At 41.1% G+C, this 19,314-nt stretch overlaps 1 protein-coding gene across 8 annotated transcripts in view; it reads left to right on the top strand.

The window, feature by feature from the left end:
- LOC132402996 (uncharacterized) overlaps nt 1-19,314 on the top strand; it is a 276,911-nt gene that overhangs the window by 17,931 nt on the left and 239,666 nt on the right. For all 8 annotated transcript variants that reach the window (XM_059986192.1, XM_059986188.1, XM_059986187.1 and 5 more), the window contains one exon: nt 17,104-17,205. Coding sequence is in view for 7 of the 8 variants with exons in the window: in XM_059986188.1 (XP_059842171.1) it covers nt 17,104-17,205 (102 nt within the window). In the remaining variant the exon portion in view is untranslated. The remainder of the gene's footprint in view (nt 1-17,103; nt 17,206-19,314) is intronic.

Below are 19,314 nucleotides of genomic sequence, written 5' to 3'. Positions count from 1 at the left end.
TCTTCCTTCAGTACTTTATTAAAAACATGTGGTGAATGTTTGTGGCATTCTAGTGTAGGTGTACTGGCTGCCTCTGTATGTAAATGCAAACAAATACTGACACTGTTCGGCTAGGGGAATGCTGAAGAAAGCCGAACACAAATCAATCACTGAAAAGTAGCTCGCTTCTGGCGGGATATTAGTCAGCAGCGTGTGTGGATTCGGGACCACTGCTGCCAAATCCTCCACTACCTCATTCACTGCTCGTAAGTCATGCACCAGTCTCCATTTAGACCTGTCCGCTTTTGGGACAGGCAACAGCAGAGTATTGCAGGGGCCGTTTACTCTCTTAAGCACTCCTGCCCCTAACAGTCCCTGTATTGTCGGCGCTATACCTTCCTCTGCTTCCGGTCTTAAGGGATATTGTGGTCTCCTAGGTGGAACTGCTCCTTTCTTTGACCTTACCTCCAGTGGACTGGCTGTTTTTATTTTCCCCACGTCCGTGTCATGTTGTGACCACAGAATAGATGGCAACTTGTCCAATATTCTATTTTCCTGCTGACCCCTTGTCTTCCCCAACAACGGCATATGTGGCTGAGGAGTTACTTCAACCTCCTTCATAGTTCCTGTCACATCTATGTTTACCCCTATTTTATGTAGTTGTTGTCTCCGGATATCCATACCTCAGGCATAACCTTTCTCCAAACCGTTATGGTGCTTACCTGCTTTACTAGGGGTCCTAAGTCTTTAGACTGGTATCCCTCATTTACCAGCAGGGTTATGTGGGGTACAGCTTCCGGTATTCTGTACTATTCTTTCAAGAAGGTATTCCACCTGACTTGCAGGGCCGCCTCCTGCTTCCCAATTACTATGGCTTCCCCTTTCAGGTGTTGTCGAATATCTGTCCTCATGTTCCATCTCCTCTCTACCTCCTTATTCTGAGCCTCATCGAAAATTACAGTGCAATGTAATTCAGATTTGGGCGCTACAGCCTCAGGTAATATGGCCTGCATGCCCTGTTTCCACTTTTCCCAGGTATCCCAGATCTGATCTTCTATGTCCGCTATCCAAAAAACATTGGCTCTCTTATCTTCTCACACTATTAATTGAGCCCCTGCTCTTTCCACACTTAACCCATTTCTGGTGCATTCTAATTTTAATTCCAGTTTCAATAGAGCATCTCTGCCTAACAAATTAATCGGAGTTCCTTTAGATACTAGTACTGGTAAAACAATTCCTTTATTTCCCATTTTCAAATGCACTGGAGCCATGTACTGTGTCAACTGTGTTTTCCCCGAGAACTCTACCGTCTTTATAAACTTTCCTGACATGGGAAGGTGAAGGGCATACTGTGGCTGTACGCAAGTGTACGTGGCTCCGATATCTATCATCATTGGTGTCAGTTGCCCTTCTAACATAACCTGAACCATAGGTTCCTCCTCTGCCTCCCTCGTTATCATTGGGTAATGTCCCTTCCCACTCGAGTTCTCGGGGCACCCCTAATACCTTGCATAGGGGTTTACAGGTCCGCTCGGACCCCCAGGAGCCGGCATGTGGCCAAACTGTGGTTCCCTTGCCATCGGCAACTGCTGATACGAGACAGGCCATGGTTTAAATGGGCAGTCTCTCTTCATGTGTCCAGGCTGGTTGCATCCCCAGCATAATCTTTCTATCTCTCTTTCCCCCTGTCTCCTCACTAGTCCTCTCTGCCCATAACTCCTCTGTCCCCCTCCTTGGGAGTTCCAGTCCTGTCTGGGCTGTTGCTTAAATTTACTCTGTCCCCAATAGGGCATCTGTGGAAATGTTCCTCCGAAGACATTCATTATTGGCATGGGGTTTTCTGGCCCTTGACTGACAGAATGACCGGTACCCCCATCTAATGGTGTAATGGCTGTACTCACACTAGTGATGGCTGGCAGCATCTTTTTGCTTTTTTCTTTGTCCTTCTTTTTCAGTTCTTCGAGCTGCATTTGCAATAGCTTTTGCTGCACCTCTTCTTGCTGCTCAGCCAGCTTTCGTTTGTCTCTCCGATATTTCTCCACTGCGTGGACTACGTGATCACTGAATGCTCAGTGATCATTCAGTGTCAGTGATGACCGCCCAACCACTTCCTCCAATTTAGACTTGACCTGTGGAGGCATTGCATCCAAAATGCTCTGACGGAACAGTGAGTTCAGAAACAAGCTATTTTCCACCTCTTGCTCAGTCTCCAGTCTCCATCTTTTCAACTGGTTTTCTACATAGGCTGCTGGGTTTTCAGTGTCTCCCAGTAGTTCCCCCTTTAAGGCTTTGGGGTCTACTCTGGGTGGATAAAGCTTCCTGAGGTTCTGCCATACCCTCCGTCTCACTGGATCAAAATTGGCCCCATCAGTCTGTGGGCTGTCCACATTCTGTAAGCCAGCCATTTCCATCATTTCTTTCAGCTTGGAAGTTCCCATCAACCTTATCAGCAGTGCCTTCAAATCTCCCATAGCCAACAATCGTCCCGTTGTTTCCTCCTCAAAGGCTCTAATCCACTTTCCTGCTCCCTCGTGCAGACTAGGCAGAGCATTTTTCAGCCCTTCCAGGTCCTGGGATCCCCAAGGGATATACTGTACTTGTCCTGATCCCTTTACCAGCAGTGGCAGCATTTCCTTCTCCCCGTTCCATGTAATCAAGCTTCCTGCCTCACTTGGTTCTTTATCTATTGCTGGCCCTAGTACTACTGGCTGCCACTCATACCTTCCTGGGGTATACCTTCTTCCTTGCTCCTTCTCCACTCTAGTCCCCTCTTCCATCTCCAATATCTGCCTCTCCGTCCTCTCTCGTACTTCCCCCAAACTCTCGTCTCCTACCTTCCTCTAACTTCCTCTCAACTCACTCCGTTCTTGCTGTCTAGATGATTCCTGTTCTCTTCTAATCCGTCTGTCTCTACAGTATAACTGATACTCCTCATAATCCCTCTTCTCTCTCTGCTTCTGTAGCTTTTCCACTTCTCTTTCCATCTCCCTTCTTTCCTGTTCTATCTTTATCTTTTCTCCCTCTATCTCGTTCCTCAGCACCTCTCTCACCTTCTCATATTTCCTTTTTTCCTCCTCAGGGTCCCAGACCTTTACTTCCCCCTGCAGGCTCACTGTTCCTGATATTATGGGGCATTATTTGGGCGTTCCCTTCTTATTATAGGGAGGCGGTCTTTCTACTTCTTTCAGATCCGGGTATTGAGCTAAAGCCAGGCTTCTGTTAGGTTTTTTCTCTCCATCACCCGACTGTATTTCCTGTTCCCTTTTGTCTTTTTCGTTTATAATCAATATCCTGCCTGTCTTCCTCAATCTCTCTCCCTCCATCCTAAAAAGTTTCAATACTTCCATCTCCTGCTCTCTCCTTTCCTCCCTTTTCTTGGACTTATCGTTTGGTTTATGATTTTTAATTAGTGCTTCCATCTCTTCACACAAGCTTACATCGAATGTCCCTTCTTTTGGCTATTTCGTGCGCCGGTTTTTGGTTCTTTTTTCCCATTTCTCTGAAATTGCAGTAATCTCACCTCTACTTACAGGGAGCTTCTTGCACAGTATGTCTACTGCTGTTCCTTTTTCCTCCGCCATGTTATTTTCTCCTTTTCTTAGGTACTATTTCTTACAAGTCTCACAGTTCAAAGACTTCCCCGATCCTATCTTTACACCCAGCCCTACAGTTGTCTACCAGTGTTTAAGCAATTTATCAAATACTTCTTCCCTTCTGTTCCGTTCTGGCCGAGTAGCCCTCAACCTAGGGCAGTACTCACAGAAGTTTCTCTTCACTCTCCCTGCCCGTTCAGCCCTTCGCTTTGTGCGAAGTGGTATCCACAGGGATTTACCAACACCACGTGGAATTTTCTTTACTCAACTTCTTGTTACTTTATTCGTACATACCCCCACTGCAGTGTTCTCGATCAATCCTCTGAGCCTTCTGTCAAACCCTCAATTCTGCCAGATTCTTTGGATCGGAGAGACCCTTCGGCAGTTGCTACACACTTCTGAGTCCCCGAGACCCCCGAAACCAACAGAATTTTAATCCAAATTGTCGCAAAAAGCGCTTACCTTTTTCTGGGTGCACCCGTAATTCTGTTAGCTCAGTGAGGGCTCTCGAGGGACCGGGAAGTGGCCTCAACCTGCCGAATCTTTTCCTCAGGTCTCTTCCTGGTCCTGCCGCGGTCGCCAATTTTGTCGTGGTTACTTGAAATGACCTGGAGACACAGACAATTCTTCAAGAAAATTAAACCTTTATTTGCAAACAAAGGCTGAGGCAATCAATGAATTTGTCACCGAAAGCCCACCGAGCTCCGGTGTACAGCATTCTTTATAGTAATTTCTTATTTCAGTTACATTTCGGGTTCATCGCCATACCCAATCGAGTTTTAATTGCATATCATCTATATATGAATTAAGTAATCGCTTTTGCCTAGCCCGCGGTGCGCCACCATTATGTTTCACCCGTTCGCATTGGGACCTTATTCTTTGCCAAGATTATGTTTTCCAGACAACCTCCCTCACATTACATTCCTGCTCGCAGCATCCTGTCTGCCACTGTTATCTCGTACTAAACGAAGGCTGAGTGTAATACATGGGATACATCTCAGCTAATAGTGCTGCTAAACAAACAGGTGTTCTGTATGTGCCATAATATGCAGCTAAAAGAGTACAAAGTATCTAGTGAAAACAACACATAACAAAATTTGTCTAGAAAATAATACATATTAATATTCGGTACCTAGACATGATTACATAGTATAGTAAATAGCTAATACATAGTGATTATATTTCAGGTATATATATATAGTGGTTATGAGTGGTTATGTCAGGTATATTTCTCAATAACCATAGAATGGATTTTGACAGCACTGAACTACTGTGCTGTGCCAGTGGCTTTTGGAACCACCTGCTGAAGGAAGCCACTGAAATAAAACTAGAGGGAAATAATTTTAACAAAGGTGAAGGTCTCGCTCTAAGAACTGGAATTCAATTGTAAACAGAGTGGGACAATGAAAACCTGATTGGATGAGGACTAACCAATCAGGAGGTACAAACGAGAGGGATATAAATACTACCAGAGTAGACATGCCCAGGCATCAATCCTGATGAAATAACAAAGTTTATCATCAGAACGTGGGTTAAGATCAAAACCTGTACCTGGCTGGAAGCCTGAGAAGAGTTTATTGGTAATACTATTTAACTTAGCTTTATGAAAAGGAAATCATGTTTTATAAGTATTTTTAAGTTTTATTCAAAGATGTAAAAAGCAAGATTGATAGAGGATGTAGTGCATTTGGCTTTTGAAAAGGCATTTAGTAGAACTGGTGCGTGAGAGCTCACTGTACTGGATTAAATGTGTTAACATGGCTTGAAGATTGGCTATCACATAAAAGACAGAATCAGAATAAATGGATCTCTGGAAGAATTTTAGTGTGTGTGCCAAGGATCAGTTCTTAACCATCAATTATTTACTCAGTATATTAATAGCTTGGAGGAATGGGTATCGAAGTGTGCGGATGCCCTGAAAATAGATACAGTGACTTGCTGTGATGAGAATATTTGTCATCCACAGCAGGATATAGATAGGTTCAAGGTTCAAATTTTTTTATCAAAGTACATGTATGTCACCATATAAACCTCTAAGATTTATTTTCTTGCAGGCATACTTGATGATAGAACAATAATTATAACAGAATCAATGAAAGACCGCACCAACTTGAGCACACAACAAATGTACAAAAGACAACAAACTGTGCAAATACAAAATTAAATAATAAATAAACAATAAATATCAAGAAAGTGCGATGAAGAGTCCTTGAAAGTGAATCCATAGATTGTGGGAACATTTCAATGATGAGGCAAGAGAAGTTGTGTGAAGTTACGCCCTTTGGCTCAAGAGCCTGATGGTTAAGGGGTAATAACTGTTCTGAAGCTCCTGTACCACCTTCCTGATGGCAGCAGTGAGAAGAAAGCATGACCTGTGTGGTGGAGTCACTGATGAAGGATGTTGTTTTCCTGCGACGATTCTTCATGTAGATGTGCTCAATGGTGGGGAGGGCTTTACCCATGATGGACTGGACCATATCCACGACTACTTGTAGGAGTTTCTGTACAAGAGCTTTGGTGTTTCCATACCAGGTTATGATGCAGCCAGTCAACATACTCAGATCCTATAGAATTTTGTCAGTTTTAGATGTCATGCTGTATTTCTGTGAATTTTTTTTTGTAATCTATTTTTTATTGAAGTTCATCATCAAACAAACATTTCCATAAGAAGTATTTCAGATATTGTACATATATATCATATAGTCATATATGCCACAAATCTCTACATAATATTGATCTGAGGCACTAGCATGCTTTCTTCGTTATTGCATTTACATGCTTGGCCTAGGACAAGTTCTCCTAAATGATAACACCATAGAATATAAAGTGGCTGAGCTCTTCACTTCTGATCATTCGATGAGGACAGACTCCTAAACACCTGGTTTCCTCCTTCGGAAGTTAAATGAGTTGGTGAAAAGTTTGGCGAATACAGTTTAATGTTGGAAAGTGTGAGGCCATACACTTCAGTAGATTGTCCTGACGAAGGGTCTTGGCCCGAAACATTGACTGCTCGTTTCAACAGATGCTGCCCGACTTGCTGAGTTCCTCCAGCGTGTTTGTACGAGTAGATTAAATTAAAAGGCAGAACATTACTGAAATGGAGAGAAACCACAGAAGAGTGGAGTTCAGGTGGATGTTAGGGCTCCTATGTAACAATCATGAAAAGTTACCAAGCAGGTATCATCAGAATTCTGATTTGTGTGAGAATGGTGTTTTCGGATTTCACTTCAGCAGTCAGCACTGTTGTTCCACAGACCTTGGTGTCTAAATTCTTACTCCTCGGTCCAAATACGCCACTGTGCAACTGGGTGTTGGACTTCCCAACCAGCAGACCTCAGAGTCTGGATGCACAACCACTCATCCCACCCTATCATCCTCAACACAGATGCCCTTTAGGGCTGTGTGCTGAGCCCATTGCTGTACACACTGCTCACATGCGACTACGCAGCTAAATACCCGAATAATCACATTGTCAAGTTTGCTGATGACATGACAGTGCTGGGGCTCATCACCACAATAATGGTCTACAGAGAGGAGGAGGAAGAGCTATGTTAACAATGCTTCTACTTTCTGAGGAAGTTGATGAGAGCCGGACTGTGCACAACTCCTTCAACAGAAACGCAGCAGAGAGCATCTAACATGCTGCATCACTGCATGGTATGGAAACTGCACTGGAGCAGACGGGAAACATCTACAATGGGTGGTCAAACTGCCCACCCATCACTAGAACCAGCCTACGCACCATCAAGGACATACGTACAGAAAGCTGCCGGAAAGGATCCCACCCACCCTGCTCATGGACTGTTTGTCCCATTCCCATCAGGGAGAAGTCTACGTATCATCCACACCAGGGTGTTGGCCAGGCCACATCTAGAATGCTGCATAGAGTTTTAGTTTACTTAAAGGTATGAGCATTGGAAGTAGTCCAGTAGAGATTCACTCGGCCTATTTCTGGGATGCGAAGTTGACCTAAAAACAGCTTTATAAAAGTAGATTTGCACTCTTCTGAGTTTCGATGAATGAGGAGGGAGCTTATTGAAACAAAATATAATAAAGGGGCAATGACAGACAATGACAAGTTGAAATGTTTTCATAAGTGGGAAAGTCTTGATCAATGGGATGTAGTGACAAGATAAAGGAGCTGTCATTTAAGTCTAACATGCAGAGGATTTCATACAAAATGCAGGTTAGATGACATCTATGGAAAGAAATAAACAGTTGGCGTTTAGGGGCAATCCCTCTATTCTGATGAAAGGTCTCGGCCCGAAGCATTGACTGTTTATTGCTTTCCATACATGCCACCCGACCAGCTGAGTTCCTCCAGCATTTTGTATGTGTTACTCTGGATTTCCTGCCTCTATGGAATCTTTCGTGCTTACGCTGCGAAATTTCTTTTATTTCAGAGACAGAAGTTGCTCTGGAATCCTCTGCATTGAAAGGTTGTGAAGGCTAATTTACAGGAGGCATTTGAAGAGGAAATAGGTATATTTTTGAAAGGTTCAGGAAATAAGGCTATGTAGACCAGGCAGAGATGAAGAGCTGAAGTCTGGGGGTGATTAGCCATGATCATATAGAATGGTAGGGCAGGCTTGAGGAGTCAGGTAGCCTGCTCCTTCTATATTATGATTTTTTTCTACTAAGTAATTACAAGATGGAAGTCCCAGGAATTTTGCTAAACTCAATTCACTTGCTATTTTTCATAGTATCAAGTCTGATACAATGGGCTTCCGGTAAGATGGTGAATGCAGCGACCTCTCGGGGGCCAACCAAAGATGTTTTTATTTCTTTGTAGAAGTTAGTTTTTTAAGATCCAAAGGTAGTTCTACTCCGAGAGCATCGGGTACTGCAGGTCTACTCCATCAGTGAGCTGCTCGTTGGTCCGAGTAGCTGGACTGGTATCAGTGGTGGAGCCAGCTGAGGTGTTAAAAGGGCCAGTCAGGATATTGGAGGAGCCCACCAATGTATTGGAAGAGCTGGTTTGGGTACAGAGGAACTGACCTGGTGCAGACCATGTTGCAGCTCACGACTTGGAGCATCAGAGTTGATGCAGTATAACGGTGGGAGATTGGCTCGGACATTTCACTTGCGATTGCAAGACTCTGTTGGAAAGTGATATTGTAAGTTGCTGCAGGTCTGTTACCCTTGTCTGGTGGAGTGACAGGTGACATGGAAGTTGTGTAGTCTCACTTGTAGTGAGAACTAGGCCTCAAGCCTTGGGCTTGCCTGCTGCTGCAGACCAGGTGAGAGACACTGAAGTGCTACAGCATTGTTGAACTTGGCTGAGGCCTAGCTTTGCCCATCAGTGCTGCCCTCATGTGTTCAAGCGGTGGAATGACAGGCTAGAGTGCGTGTATCTGTACAGTGCCAGGAAGCTGCTGTACCATCGATTGTTGGACATTGTCGCTTAGGGTCTTGAACTATATATATAATTTTTTTGAGTGAATATGCTTTGTTCGATATTTTGAAGGATGTTATTTGCTATATTTGAATGTCTGCTTGCTAGTTTGAACGTTTCACACCTTGGCCACAGAGGAATGCTGTCTTGTTCAGTTGTATCTATGTATGATTTGAATGATAATTAAACTTAATTTGATTTGAATATAATATTGAGGTGATTCTGGAATAAAGGAGTCTCCAGTTTCAAGGCATACATTCTGTTTTTTTTAATAGATGGATGCAACATTTGCACATCCTCACCTATAGAGTGAAACCTCTATTTAAAATCACAAGCAGAAGAAAATCTGTCGATGCTGAAAATCCAAGCAATGCATGTAAAATATTGGAGGAACTCAGCAGGCCAGGCAGAATCTATGGGAAAGAGTACAGTCGATGTTGTGGGCCAAGACTCTTCATCAGGATGCTGGGTTCTGCTGACCCTTTTAAATCTGTTGGCTGAGGGGAGGAAAGAGTAGGGAGGATGTATATTCAAGAAAGAAAGTGTGAAGAAAATAAGAGGGGGAAGTGAGCCAGGAAGATATAGTGGTGGTAATTAAAAGGTAAGAGAGGAAGACTTGAGTGGAAGAGAAATTAGTAAGGAATAGAGAGTAGAGATGAATATTGTGGGAGTTGGGGTGGTGAAACTCTTATTTATTTATTCATTGCCTTACAGAACCTCAGAATATAAGAGATTCTGCAGGTGCTGGAAATCTTGAGCAAGACACAGAAAATGTTGGAGGAACTCATTAAGGCAGCCAGCATTGATGAAGGGGAATAAACAGTGGACATTCAGCAAGACTAGAAAGGAATGGGTCAGAAGCCAGAATAAGAGAGTGGACTAAGGGATAGGGGTAAAAGCTGGTGAGACCTGGCGAGGGGGAGATGGTTGCTGGGGGGTATGTGAGAAACTGAGAGGTAATAGGTAGAAAAGGTAGAGGGCTGAAGAAGAAGGAATATGTTCATAAAACATAGGAGCAGAATTAGGTAATTTGACCCACTGAGTTTATTCCACTATCTGATCAGGGCTTTTTAAAATTTTCCTTCTCAACACCAGTCTCTGTAACCCTTGATGTCCTTACTAATCAAGAATATATCAATATATGCTTTAAATATATACAGTGGCTTGGCTCACTCACACTGCTATCTGTGGTGATGAACTGCGCAGATTCACCACCCTCTAGCTAATGGAATTCCCCTTCATACAGGGACATCTTTCTGTTCTGAGGTTGTCCCCTCTGATGCAAGACTTTCCCACTATTGGAAACATCCTTTTCACATCCCCTCTCTCCAGAGCCTTCAGTATTCAGTAGGTTACAGTGGGATCCTCTATTCATTCTTCTAAACTCTGGACTCAGAGCCATCAAATGCTCCTCATGCATTAATCCTTACATTTCTGGGAAAATTCTCATAAATTTCCTCTTGACTCTTTCAAATACCAACGTATCCTTTCTTAGATATGGGACCCAGAACTGCTCACCATACTCCAAATGTAGCCTGACCAGTGCCTTATAAACCCAGCGCTAAATCCTTGTTTTTATATTCCAGTCCTCTCAGAATGAATGCTAACATTGCATTTGCCTCCCTTGTTATCAATTTAACCTGCAAGTTAACCTTTTGGGAATTCTGCATTAGGACTCCCAAGTTCCTTTGCACCTCCAATTTCTGAATTCTTTCCCCATTTAGAAAATAGTCTCAGTCTTTATTCCTTTCACCAAAGTACATGACCATATACTTCTCTACATTGCATTCCACCTGCCAGTTCTTTGCCCGTTCTCCTCACCTGTCCTCTGCTGGTTTCCTACTTCCAAAACACCACCTGCCCCCCTCATCTACCTTTGCATCATTTGCAAACTTTGCCATCAATTCTGTTATCCAGGTCATTAACATACTGTATATTGTGAAAAGTAGCGGCCACAACACCGACCCCTGTAGAATGCCACAATGCATTGGCAGTTAACCAGTAAAGGCCCCCTTTGCTCCCACTCTTTGCCTCCTGCCAATAATAGAATCGGACAGGAGAGGATAATGGAGTAAAAAGGAGGAGATGAGGAACTGAAGGGAATTGATGAGCTTGTCATGAGGGTGGAGGAGTAGAAGAAAGAGGGTGAGAGAACATCAGGATACCGTGAAGCAATCTGCAGCTGAATAAATACTATTATTTGCTGAGATGCAAGAAACATGGCAGCCATTTGCTCATTACAAATAACCACAAACAGCATTGTGTTAATGCCTATATTGTCTGTCTATTATTGAAGCTAAATGAGAAATGCATTATGTACAGCACTCCAGGGAAATCTCCCTGCTCTTCTTCAAAGCTGAGCCATGAGTCTTTTACATCTGTGAAAGGAGAGCCAGGAATTTGATTTATCATCCATCTAAATAACACTACTTCAGAACTTCACTGGAAGTTTTGTATTTATTTTAGGGCTTAAACTCCAAAATATTCTGACAGAGAAACAAGAGTGCCATCAACTAAATCATGACTTGAACATAAAACCTACATCCTGATACTGTCCTAGCAGATCTCCTCTGCATCATTTTCAAGTGCAATGTTCTGAACTGGACGCACTATCCCAGTATCGGGCTTTGAGGTTTCCAGCACATTGCAGGATAGTTTGTGGAAAAACAAAGAATCAGCACCATAGCTGTTGGAACAATGATTCTTGAACATTTTCCTAGTCATAGGAATGATATGAGAGAACCTATAAATATTCTAGTACAATAAAATATATTCCTTAATTTATTCCTTAAAATATATAATACCATACAGAACCTTGCATCTTGTTAATTTTGGCAGGGCAACAAGGATAGGTGATAGTAGAAATGATAGAAAAGAGTATGGTGGTTTTATGATGAATTATATACTGCCAAATTTATTCCTTTAAGTTCCTGAGTGGGTGATACATTAACAGTGTGGCAAGGGCAGTACCGTATATGTGTCTTCAATGAATATGTCTGTGTCCTTAAACAATGAAATTTATTGAATAAATGATAGAATGACTTGGAAGAAGAGTGAATTCAATTTCCAATTAGGTGCGGATGGCAAAGAAAAGATGGGGGGGGGAGGGGGAAGTCTTTTTAAAAAGTGTAAATGTAATTCCCTACCTGGAGGAATAAGAATCTAGAATTGCAAATGATCGTTTTCTTCTTCTCTTCGTCTGGCATAAAATGACAGCCCAGTGCAATCTCTCAAACTATGTATTCCATCAGCCCCTCCTGGGCATTTGTATACTCTGTAGCTTTAAGTGGAAGCTTGGTGGTTAGTGGATACCACATTCACACATGGTTCCTGAGATAACAGAAAGTGCTGGAAATACTCAACAGGTCAGGCTACATCTTGGGAAAACAAAGTAACTTTTCAGTTTGAAGCCTCTGAAGTTGTGCTCTACTTCTGATAGATCTATCTGTCTCACTTGCAGAAGAGTTTGCAACCTGAAATGTTAACTCTGTTTCTCTTCCCACTGATGAAATCTGCTAAGGTCTTTACAGCATTTCCTGTTTTCATTTTAGATTTCCAGTGTCTCCGCTTTTTTTGATTTTCCAAGTTATCTCAGTGGATCTTTTATGACTTGTTCTGAAACAACCGTATCTTGAATTTTGCCTTTACGGTTTGACCCATGATTCTCTATCAGGGACAAAGGCAGCTAACGTAGTTTATGATGAAATGCTGAAGGAACAGGTCTAAGTTTTCTCTGTGGAAATCCCATTGCCTTCAAGAATACAGATCTTGTTCAGTTTTGTTTGTCTTCTTCAGAGACTTATAAACTTCATATATAAATATTTTGTAACTTTTAAGTCCCTGAGACTTTAATTTAGGTCTTCAGTGTTCAGTTGAAACAAATAATTTTAATCGTCTTGTGTTTTCATTGTCAGTAGAAGTGATGAATCACCAATAACTCTCGGAGACAGGAGGTGAACGATAGGCTTTTATTAGCTGCAAGAGACCATGATTAGCAGCACAACATCCTGGAGACTGAGGGAGGAGCAGTGCCTCCATTCGCCTTTATACAGGGGTCTGTGGGAGGAGTCACAGGAGCAGTCAGCAGAGGGGCCTGTCCAGACAGGTATATGTAGTTCACCACAAGAAGAATTAGGTTTTATGGTGTTATATCACATAAGTTGATGGTTGAGAATACAGGAAGTTTGAAGTATGCTTTAACCTGTCAACATTTTATGAGATTCAGCATAATGTTAAATACAGCGTAAAGTTAATTGACAATCATTACATTGCTAAATATGTCTCAGGTAGTAATTTTGTACTTTGAATTCTCGCTACAGGAACTTGAATGCTAGTTCATCATGTTCTAATGCAATGCTGAGGGAATGTTGTATTGTTAGAGTTGTATCTTTCAGGTGAGATGTTGAACAAGGAGCCAAGCTGCTTTTCAAATAACATCACACATTCTTGTTTTGACGGAACTGATTGAGTGGAAGTAATTGTTGCATTTCCTGCATTAAATAATGACAAGCTTCAAAGATTCACACTTAAATGTTAAAGTGATTTGAAACACTATACTTAAGGTTAATGAAAGTTGTTTTTTTTAGTCTCAGTATTTCTTGTTTTTAGAAAGGAACTTGGACTATTTACTTCTGGACAAATTATTGAAATTAGTTTAAGGGTAATCCATGTGAAAAGGCAGCAATGCAATGGGAAGATTACATAAATAAGGACAAAGATGGAAAGTAGAAATAATTCATAAAGCCACGACAATTCACAATTCAGGGACAACTGCTCCCTGACAAATGCTGCCATCGTATTTATGCATAGCAAATGTGAGCATCGTTTCCACACTGTTACTTGCATTCGCCATCTGACCCATAATGTGAAAGGTCCAGCAGTTGTATTCTATCTACAAGTGCTAAATTTTAGCTGCAAAAAACCAGAGCTTTTTGGATTGGTAAGCAGCACATCATAATCAAACTCTGAGAGCAGCCCTGTTACCGGAGTAAGTTGTTTTTTTTAAAAAAAAGCAAATAAGACACCCAGCCATTAGTGAACTGGATGACTTTGCTTGCTAGATGATTTGAGATGATTTACCTTGCATTTGCAATTCTTTGCAATTGTGCAACTATGAACTCTCCCACCCTTGAGTTGTTCCTTGTGACCGGTTATCAGAGTAGAAGCAACGAACATGTCCATACTTGCCTGAAGCAATATAGTTAGCACATATGGCTCGAATCTAGTATTAAAACATGGGTGGATTTGCAAAATAATGAAAGCACTTTTGTCTCCGTGATCTTGTTTTTGTCATCCATTTGCACCAAAATGATGTTGCTATTTTTGCATTCATCTGGGAACAATTATGTAATTCACAAGGTTACTGAACTGCTTGAAGGCTTCTATCTTATTGCACATTGCTTTCCATTCAGTGTGTGACAGAAACATATGCGTATTAGCTTGGATGTGAATGGATCTTTGATTTGGTCCAAATCTTTGCCAAACTTCATGCATGTTTTGGAGGAGAAATGTAGGAAAATAAATGTGAGTCACGAAATAGGATCTGCTGGCATCTGTTTTTCATGTGCAATGCATGGATAGAACTGATTTTACTCACACGAGAAATCATTCCCAGAGGAAATCACACCCATTGAAAGAATGGCCTGGGCAATTCCTGGTCATCTATGACACCACATTTTTTCCCCCACGCTGCCTTAAGTTAGATATTAGTGATACAATTCATCACCCTTGTTGAACACCAACATTACAATTAGGAATGCATGATGAGTGCTCTGTTGCTTTTTTGTCTACTTAGAGGAAGACTGCTGATGACAAGCAACTACAGAACTCGGTGGTCTATTCAAAAGTCTTACACATTTGACAGAGTGTGCAAAAGCTAACGGATGATATTTTCGCCATTTAGGTGCCAAGGTACTCATATCATGGGTACAGTACTTTAATGGTTCTCCACTGGAAGCACATTATAAGTAACTCTTCTAGCTGAAACAAGGGGGGAGTATAGCCAGCAGCTGCCACACCAGTGTGGGTTTTCTCACACTATGATTTTTGCCCTAAACGTGGATAGATCTCAGCAATGCTGTTGAACTCGGCAGTGTTTTTAACAATAAAAATACAAACATCAGAAGGATGATATTTTACAGTCTGTAATTCCTTTCCAATGCCCTTTCCTCGTATGTTGCTTTCAATGACTTGGTGCTTCAATGGCTTTGTTCTTGTACCAAATGCAAGTACTATTCAGGAATGGTGAAGAATTAGTCTTCTTAAGTGATTGACATGTTCTGAGTAACAGAAATGGCAGATACAGTATTGGACAACAATCTCATAAGGTCAGAGCAGAGTCAAGGATACAAAGGATTGCACATTGAGAGTGTATCCATTTTTCCTCTCATAATTAATTTTTCTTCTGCTTTGTTAGCTTTCTCCTCCCTTTTCTACATGGGCAGCTTGAGGACATCATCATCATTATATGCCACGTCGTGTGATGTGGACGATCATGTTCTCATGAACAAGGTTATTCTCGGCAAATTTTTCTGCAGAAGTGGTTTTCCATTACTACCTTCTGGGCAGGGTCTTAACAAGATGGGTAATCCCAACCACTTTCAATACTCTTCAGAGATTGTCTGCCTGGCATCAGTGGTCGCATAACCAGGACTGGTGATATGCATCAGCTGCTCAGATGACCACCCACCACCTGCTTCCATGGCTTCATGTGACCCTGATCAGGCTGGGGGGGGGGGGGTGTTAAGCAGGTGCTACACCTTGCTGAAGACTGATGAGCAGGCTAGTGGAAGGAAGCAGTGCTTTACACTTCCTTTGGTAGAGACTAATCTCCACTCCACCTCCTATTGGAAAGAGAAAACCAGATGGCTCTTCAAGTTTGTGCACCAATCACTATGATTACTATTGATCTGATCTCTTACTGAACTCAACTTCCTACCCTTTCCCTAGAATTGTTGACCAGCCTGTATAACATCTATTAATGTACATAAAATATGATTGTTTTAGAGAGGGTGGAAAGAAGATTTATAAATATATTTCCAGGGTTTTAGCAGTGAGGACAGATCAGCTAATCTGGGGTTATTAACAAGAAGATACTAAAGAGAAATTAAATTGATATTTAAGGAATTATAAAGGCATTGCAGAATGGATATGGATTTTCAATTTTGTGGGGAGTAACAAGAGTGTAAACATAACAAAAATATCAGAAGGTTTAGAGAGGAGATGAGCCTGGAAGCAACGCTTGAAAGCGTGGCAAAAACAGAAACTTTTATTAATGACCACTTCAAATGGACTATCTGTGAAGCTATAATCCAATGGCTGGAAAGTGAGTTTGGGAATCATTGTAGTGAATCTCTTTAGTAGTCCCTCCATGTATGTGGATGGACGAATTGAATGCCATTTTTTGTTTTTCAATGGGAATTCTGGTAAATGAATCTTGAACAAAGGTGCAGTGGAACTCTGACCGTACCCAAGCCTGTTCTGTTTTCATACACTATGCCACTGATTCTCAGCTTGTAAATTGTAGAGCAGCAATTTTGGTAAAGATTTGATGATGATCCTTCAGTAATATCAGGACTGAGAGTCTTTAGATTATCACAATTTTGATACATTTAGTTGATCACTTTCTGAAACATTTTGTTTGAGTTATAACTAGTCTACTGGTAAGTGAAAAATGCCAAGACCAATAGAGGGAAAAGGTGGGAGAAATCTTATTTACCATAGAAGTATCTGAGGAATTGAAAGACCTACCAGAAAGAACAGCTGAAACTCAGTCAATGAAAACTTTTCAAGGAGAATTGACTAAATACTTAAATTAGAAAAGTACTGAAATAGAGGATTATTCTTCCCAGGTTTTTTCCACACTCTACATGTTGCATGAAATTCAGTTTAAATTTTGTGGTTGTAAAAAGGATATAAGACTTCTGGGTTTTATTAAACAAATCTTTATGTCTGAACCAGTAAGGAAATATGATGGATTCCTTGAGAACAGTATGTACCTATCTTTGGATATGCTTGAATTTTGAATATCTTGTATTCTGAATCAAACTGATAGGTTTCCCTGAGCTGTAAAGTATTGAAATAATTATCATATTTTAATAATAAATATACAAAACTTTTGGCAATTCTGTCTTTCAGAAAGGATCTCCTCCTCGGTTCAACCACATTGCTGCCATACCACCTCTTTTTCGAAGGCTAAGCTTTAGCCGAGCCAAAACTCCAGTGGAAAATCAACGCTTCGTAAGTACCAACCTAAGGGCTAAAATTTAGCCCTGGTCATATTTTGGCTGGCTTGCTAACAAGGTGGACAGACAAGACAGGCAGAGAACCATCAGACTTGGGGTTAGCATTGAGATGTAGCTGGCAGAATCTGCGTCAAGCCTTTGCACCCATCATTGATATTCACTCAGATGACTAGTGGTGGAAGTGGAATGTTTTTGCCTTGTATTAGAAACCTACAGTTTTTACTCTATGTTCTCATGGTTCATTAGTATCATGAGGTGAAAAGTATTCCCTTACTTGCATTCAACTGTAATGGAAAAAAAAGACAAGATGATATTTAATTTCAAAACAATTTGTATCAATGCATTAAATTACTTGTGAGATCAGACCTTCCTGTAATAAAATATTACACAATAATGAATCATTCATTTAAAAATTTATATTCAACATGGTACTTACCTGCTTGTGCATGAGATCTCCCTTGAAACATTGCAGGAGAGACTGGTCACTAAGCATTTTTTTTGGCCTTTAATATTAATTAATTGGAACCAACTGAAATCTATTGGCCTTTAAAATCCTCCTCACTTTAATTCAGATCTGACCTTCAGAATGTGGTTTTAATGTTTGAACAAATCCAGTCACATGAACAACTCAAAGTCTTATACTAACAGACAGAGAGAAATTAACACAGCTATTACTGTTTTTTTATGGATGGAATCATATCTTTTATCATATCTTGTAAAAGATTTTTATTGGTTTCTAGTCAAGCATTCTTTTTGCTGACCTTATTGTAGAGAAAAACTCCAGAAAGGGGAGAATTCCTATATTAAAAAAAATCAGATGCCAAACTTCTTCACAAATCTCCAAGTTGATTTATGAATTAAAATAATTTAAATCCTTTAATAGTAGGACACTATTATCCTCACATTTTGGTTATATAGGGAGCAGATAAGGCAGATGATCTGAAAGCAGGGGTCTGCATATGGGACAATGATATTGTTGCAGCCATTCAAATATGGTTGAGGAATGGGCAGGACTGGCAACTCCATGCTCCAGGGTATTGCAGTTCCAGACGTAATAGGGAGATGTACAAAAGGGTGTTGTACTGTTGATCAGGTAGAGCATTACAGCAGTACTTAGGAAGGATCAACCTATGAGGCCAGATGGGTAGAACTTAGAAATAGGAAGTACCCTTCACTTTGAAGTTATACTATGACCTCAATAGTCAGTGGGAGTCAGAGGAAAAGCTATGTAGGCAAATTGCTGTAGGGGAAAAATGGGATTCAAAGTGCAATGTAGATTTATTATCGAAGTATGCATCTGTCACCAGATACTACCTTGAGATTCATTTTCTTGCATTTACATGAAAATACAGAAATGCAATAAAATTTTTGAAAAACTATAAGACAAACAACCAAAAAGACAAATCATAAATGTAATACAAAAGTTAATAAATAACGTTCAGAACTTGAGTTGTAGAGTTCTTGAAAATGAGTCAATAGGTTGTGGAGTTGGTTCAGCATTGAGGTGAGTGAAGATATCCACATTGATTCAGGAGCCTGATGGTTGTAGTTCCTGAACTGTTCCAGAACCTGGTGGCATGGGACCTGAGGCTTCTGTGCCTCCTCAATGTTTCCATCCCATGATGCAACCTGTCAGGATGCTATCAGCTGCATATCTATAGAAGCTTGTCAAAGCTTACATGCTGAATCTATGCAAACTTATAAGAAGATAGAGGCATTGTTCTGTTTTCATTGTGATGATACTTGTCCAAGGAAGATCATCTGATATGTTAACAGCAAGGAAAATAAAGTTATGGGCCCTATCCAGCTTCCATCCCCTAATGAGCATTGGCTCATGAACCTCTGATTTCTTCCTTCTGTTGTCAATAATCAACACTTTGATTTTGCTGATGTTGAGTGAGAGGTTGTTCTTCTAGCACCATTCAACCAGATTTTATATCCTCCTCCTATATACTGATTCATCACCACCTTTGATTTGGTCAGACTCAACTATGGCATTGGAGTTGTACTTAGCCACACAGTCATATGTATGAAGTGATAAGAGCAGGGGACTAAGCACACAGAATTGTGGTGCAGCTGTTTTGATGGTGATTGTGGAGGAGGA

Source organism: Hypanus sabinus, chromosome 12 (genome assembly GCF_030144855.1).
Source record: "Hypanus sabinus isolate sHypSab1 chromosome 12, sHypSab1.hap1, whole genome shotgun sequence".
Lineage (NCBI taxonomy): Eukaryota > Metazoa > Chordata > Chondrichthyes > Myliobatiformes > Dasyatidae > Hypanus > Hypanus sabinus.
Note: the sequence above shows the minus strand (reverse complement) of the source record. Positions and strands in the feature narration are given on the sequence as shown.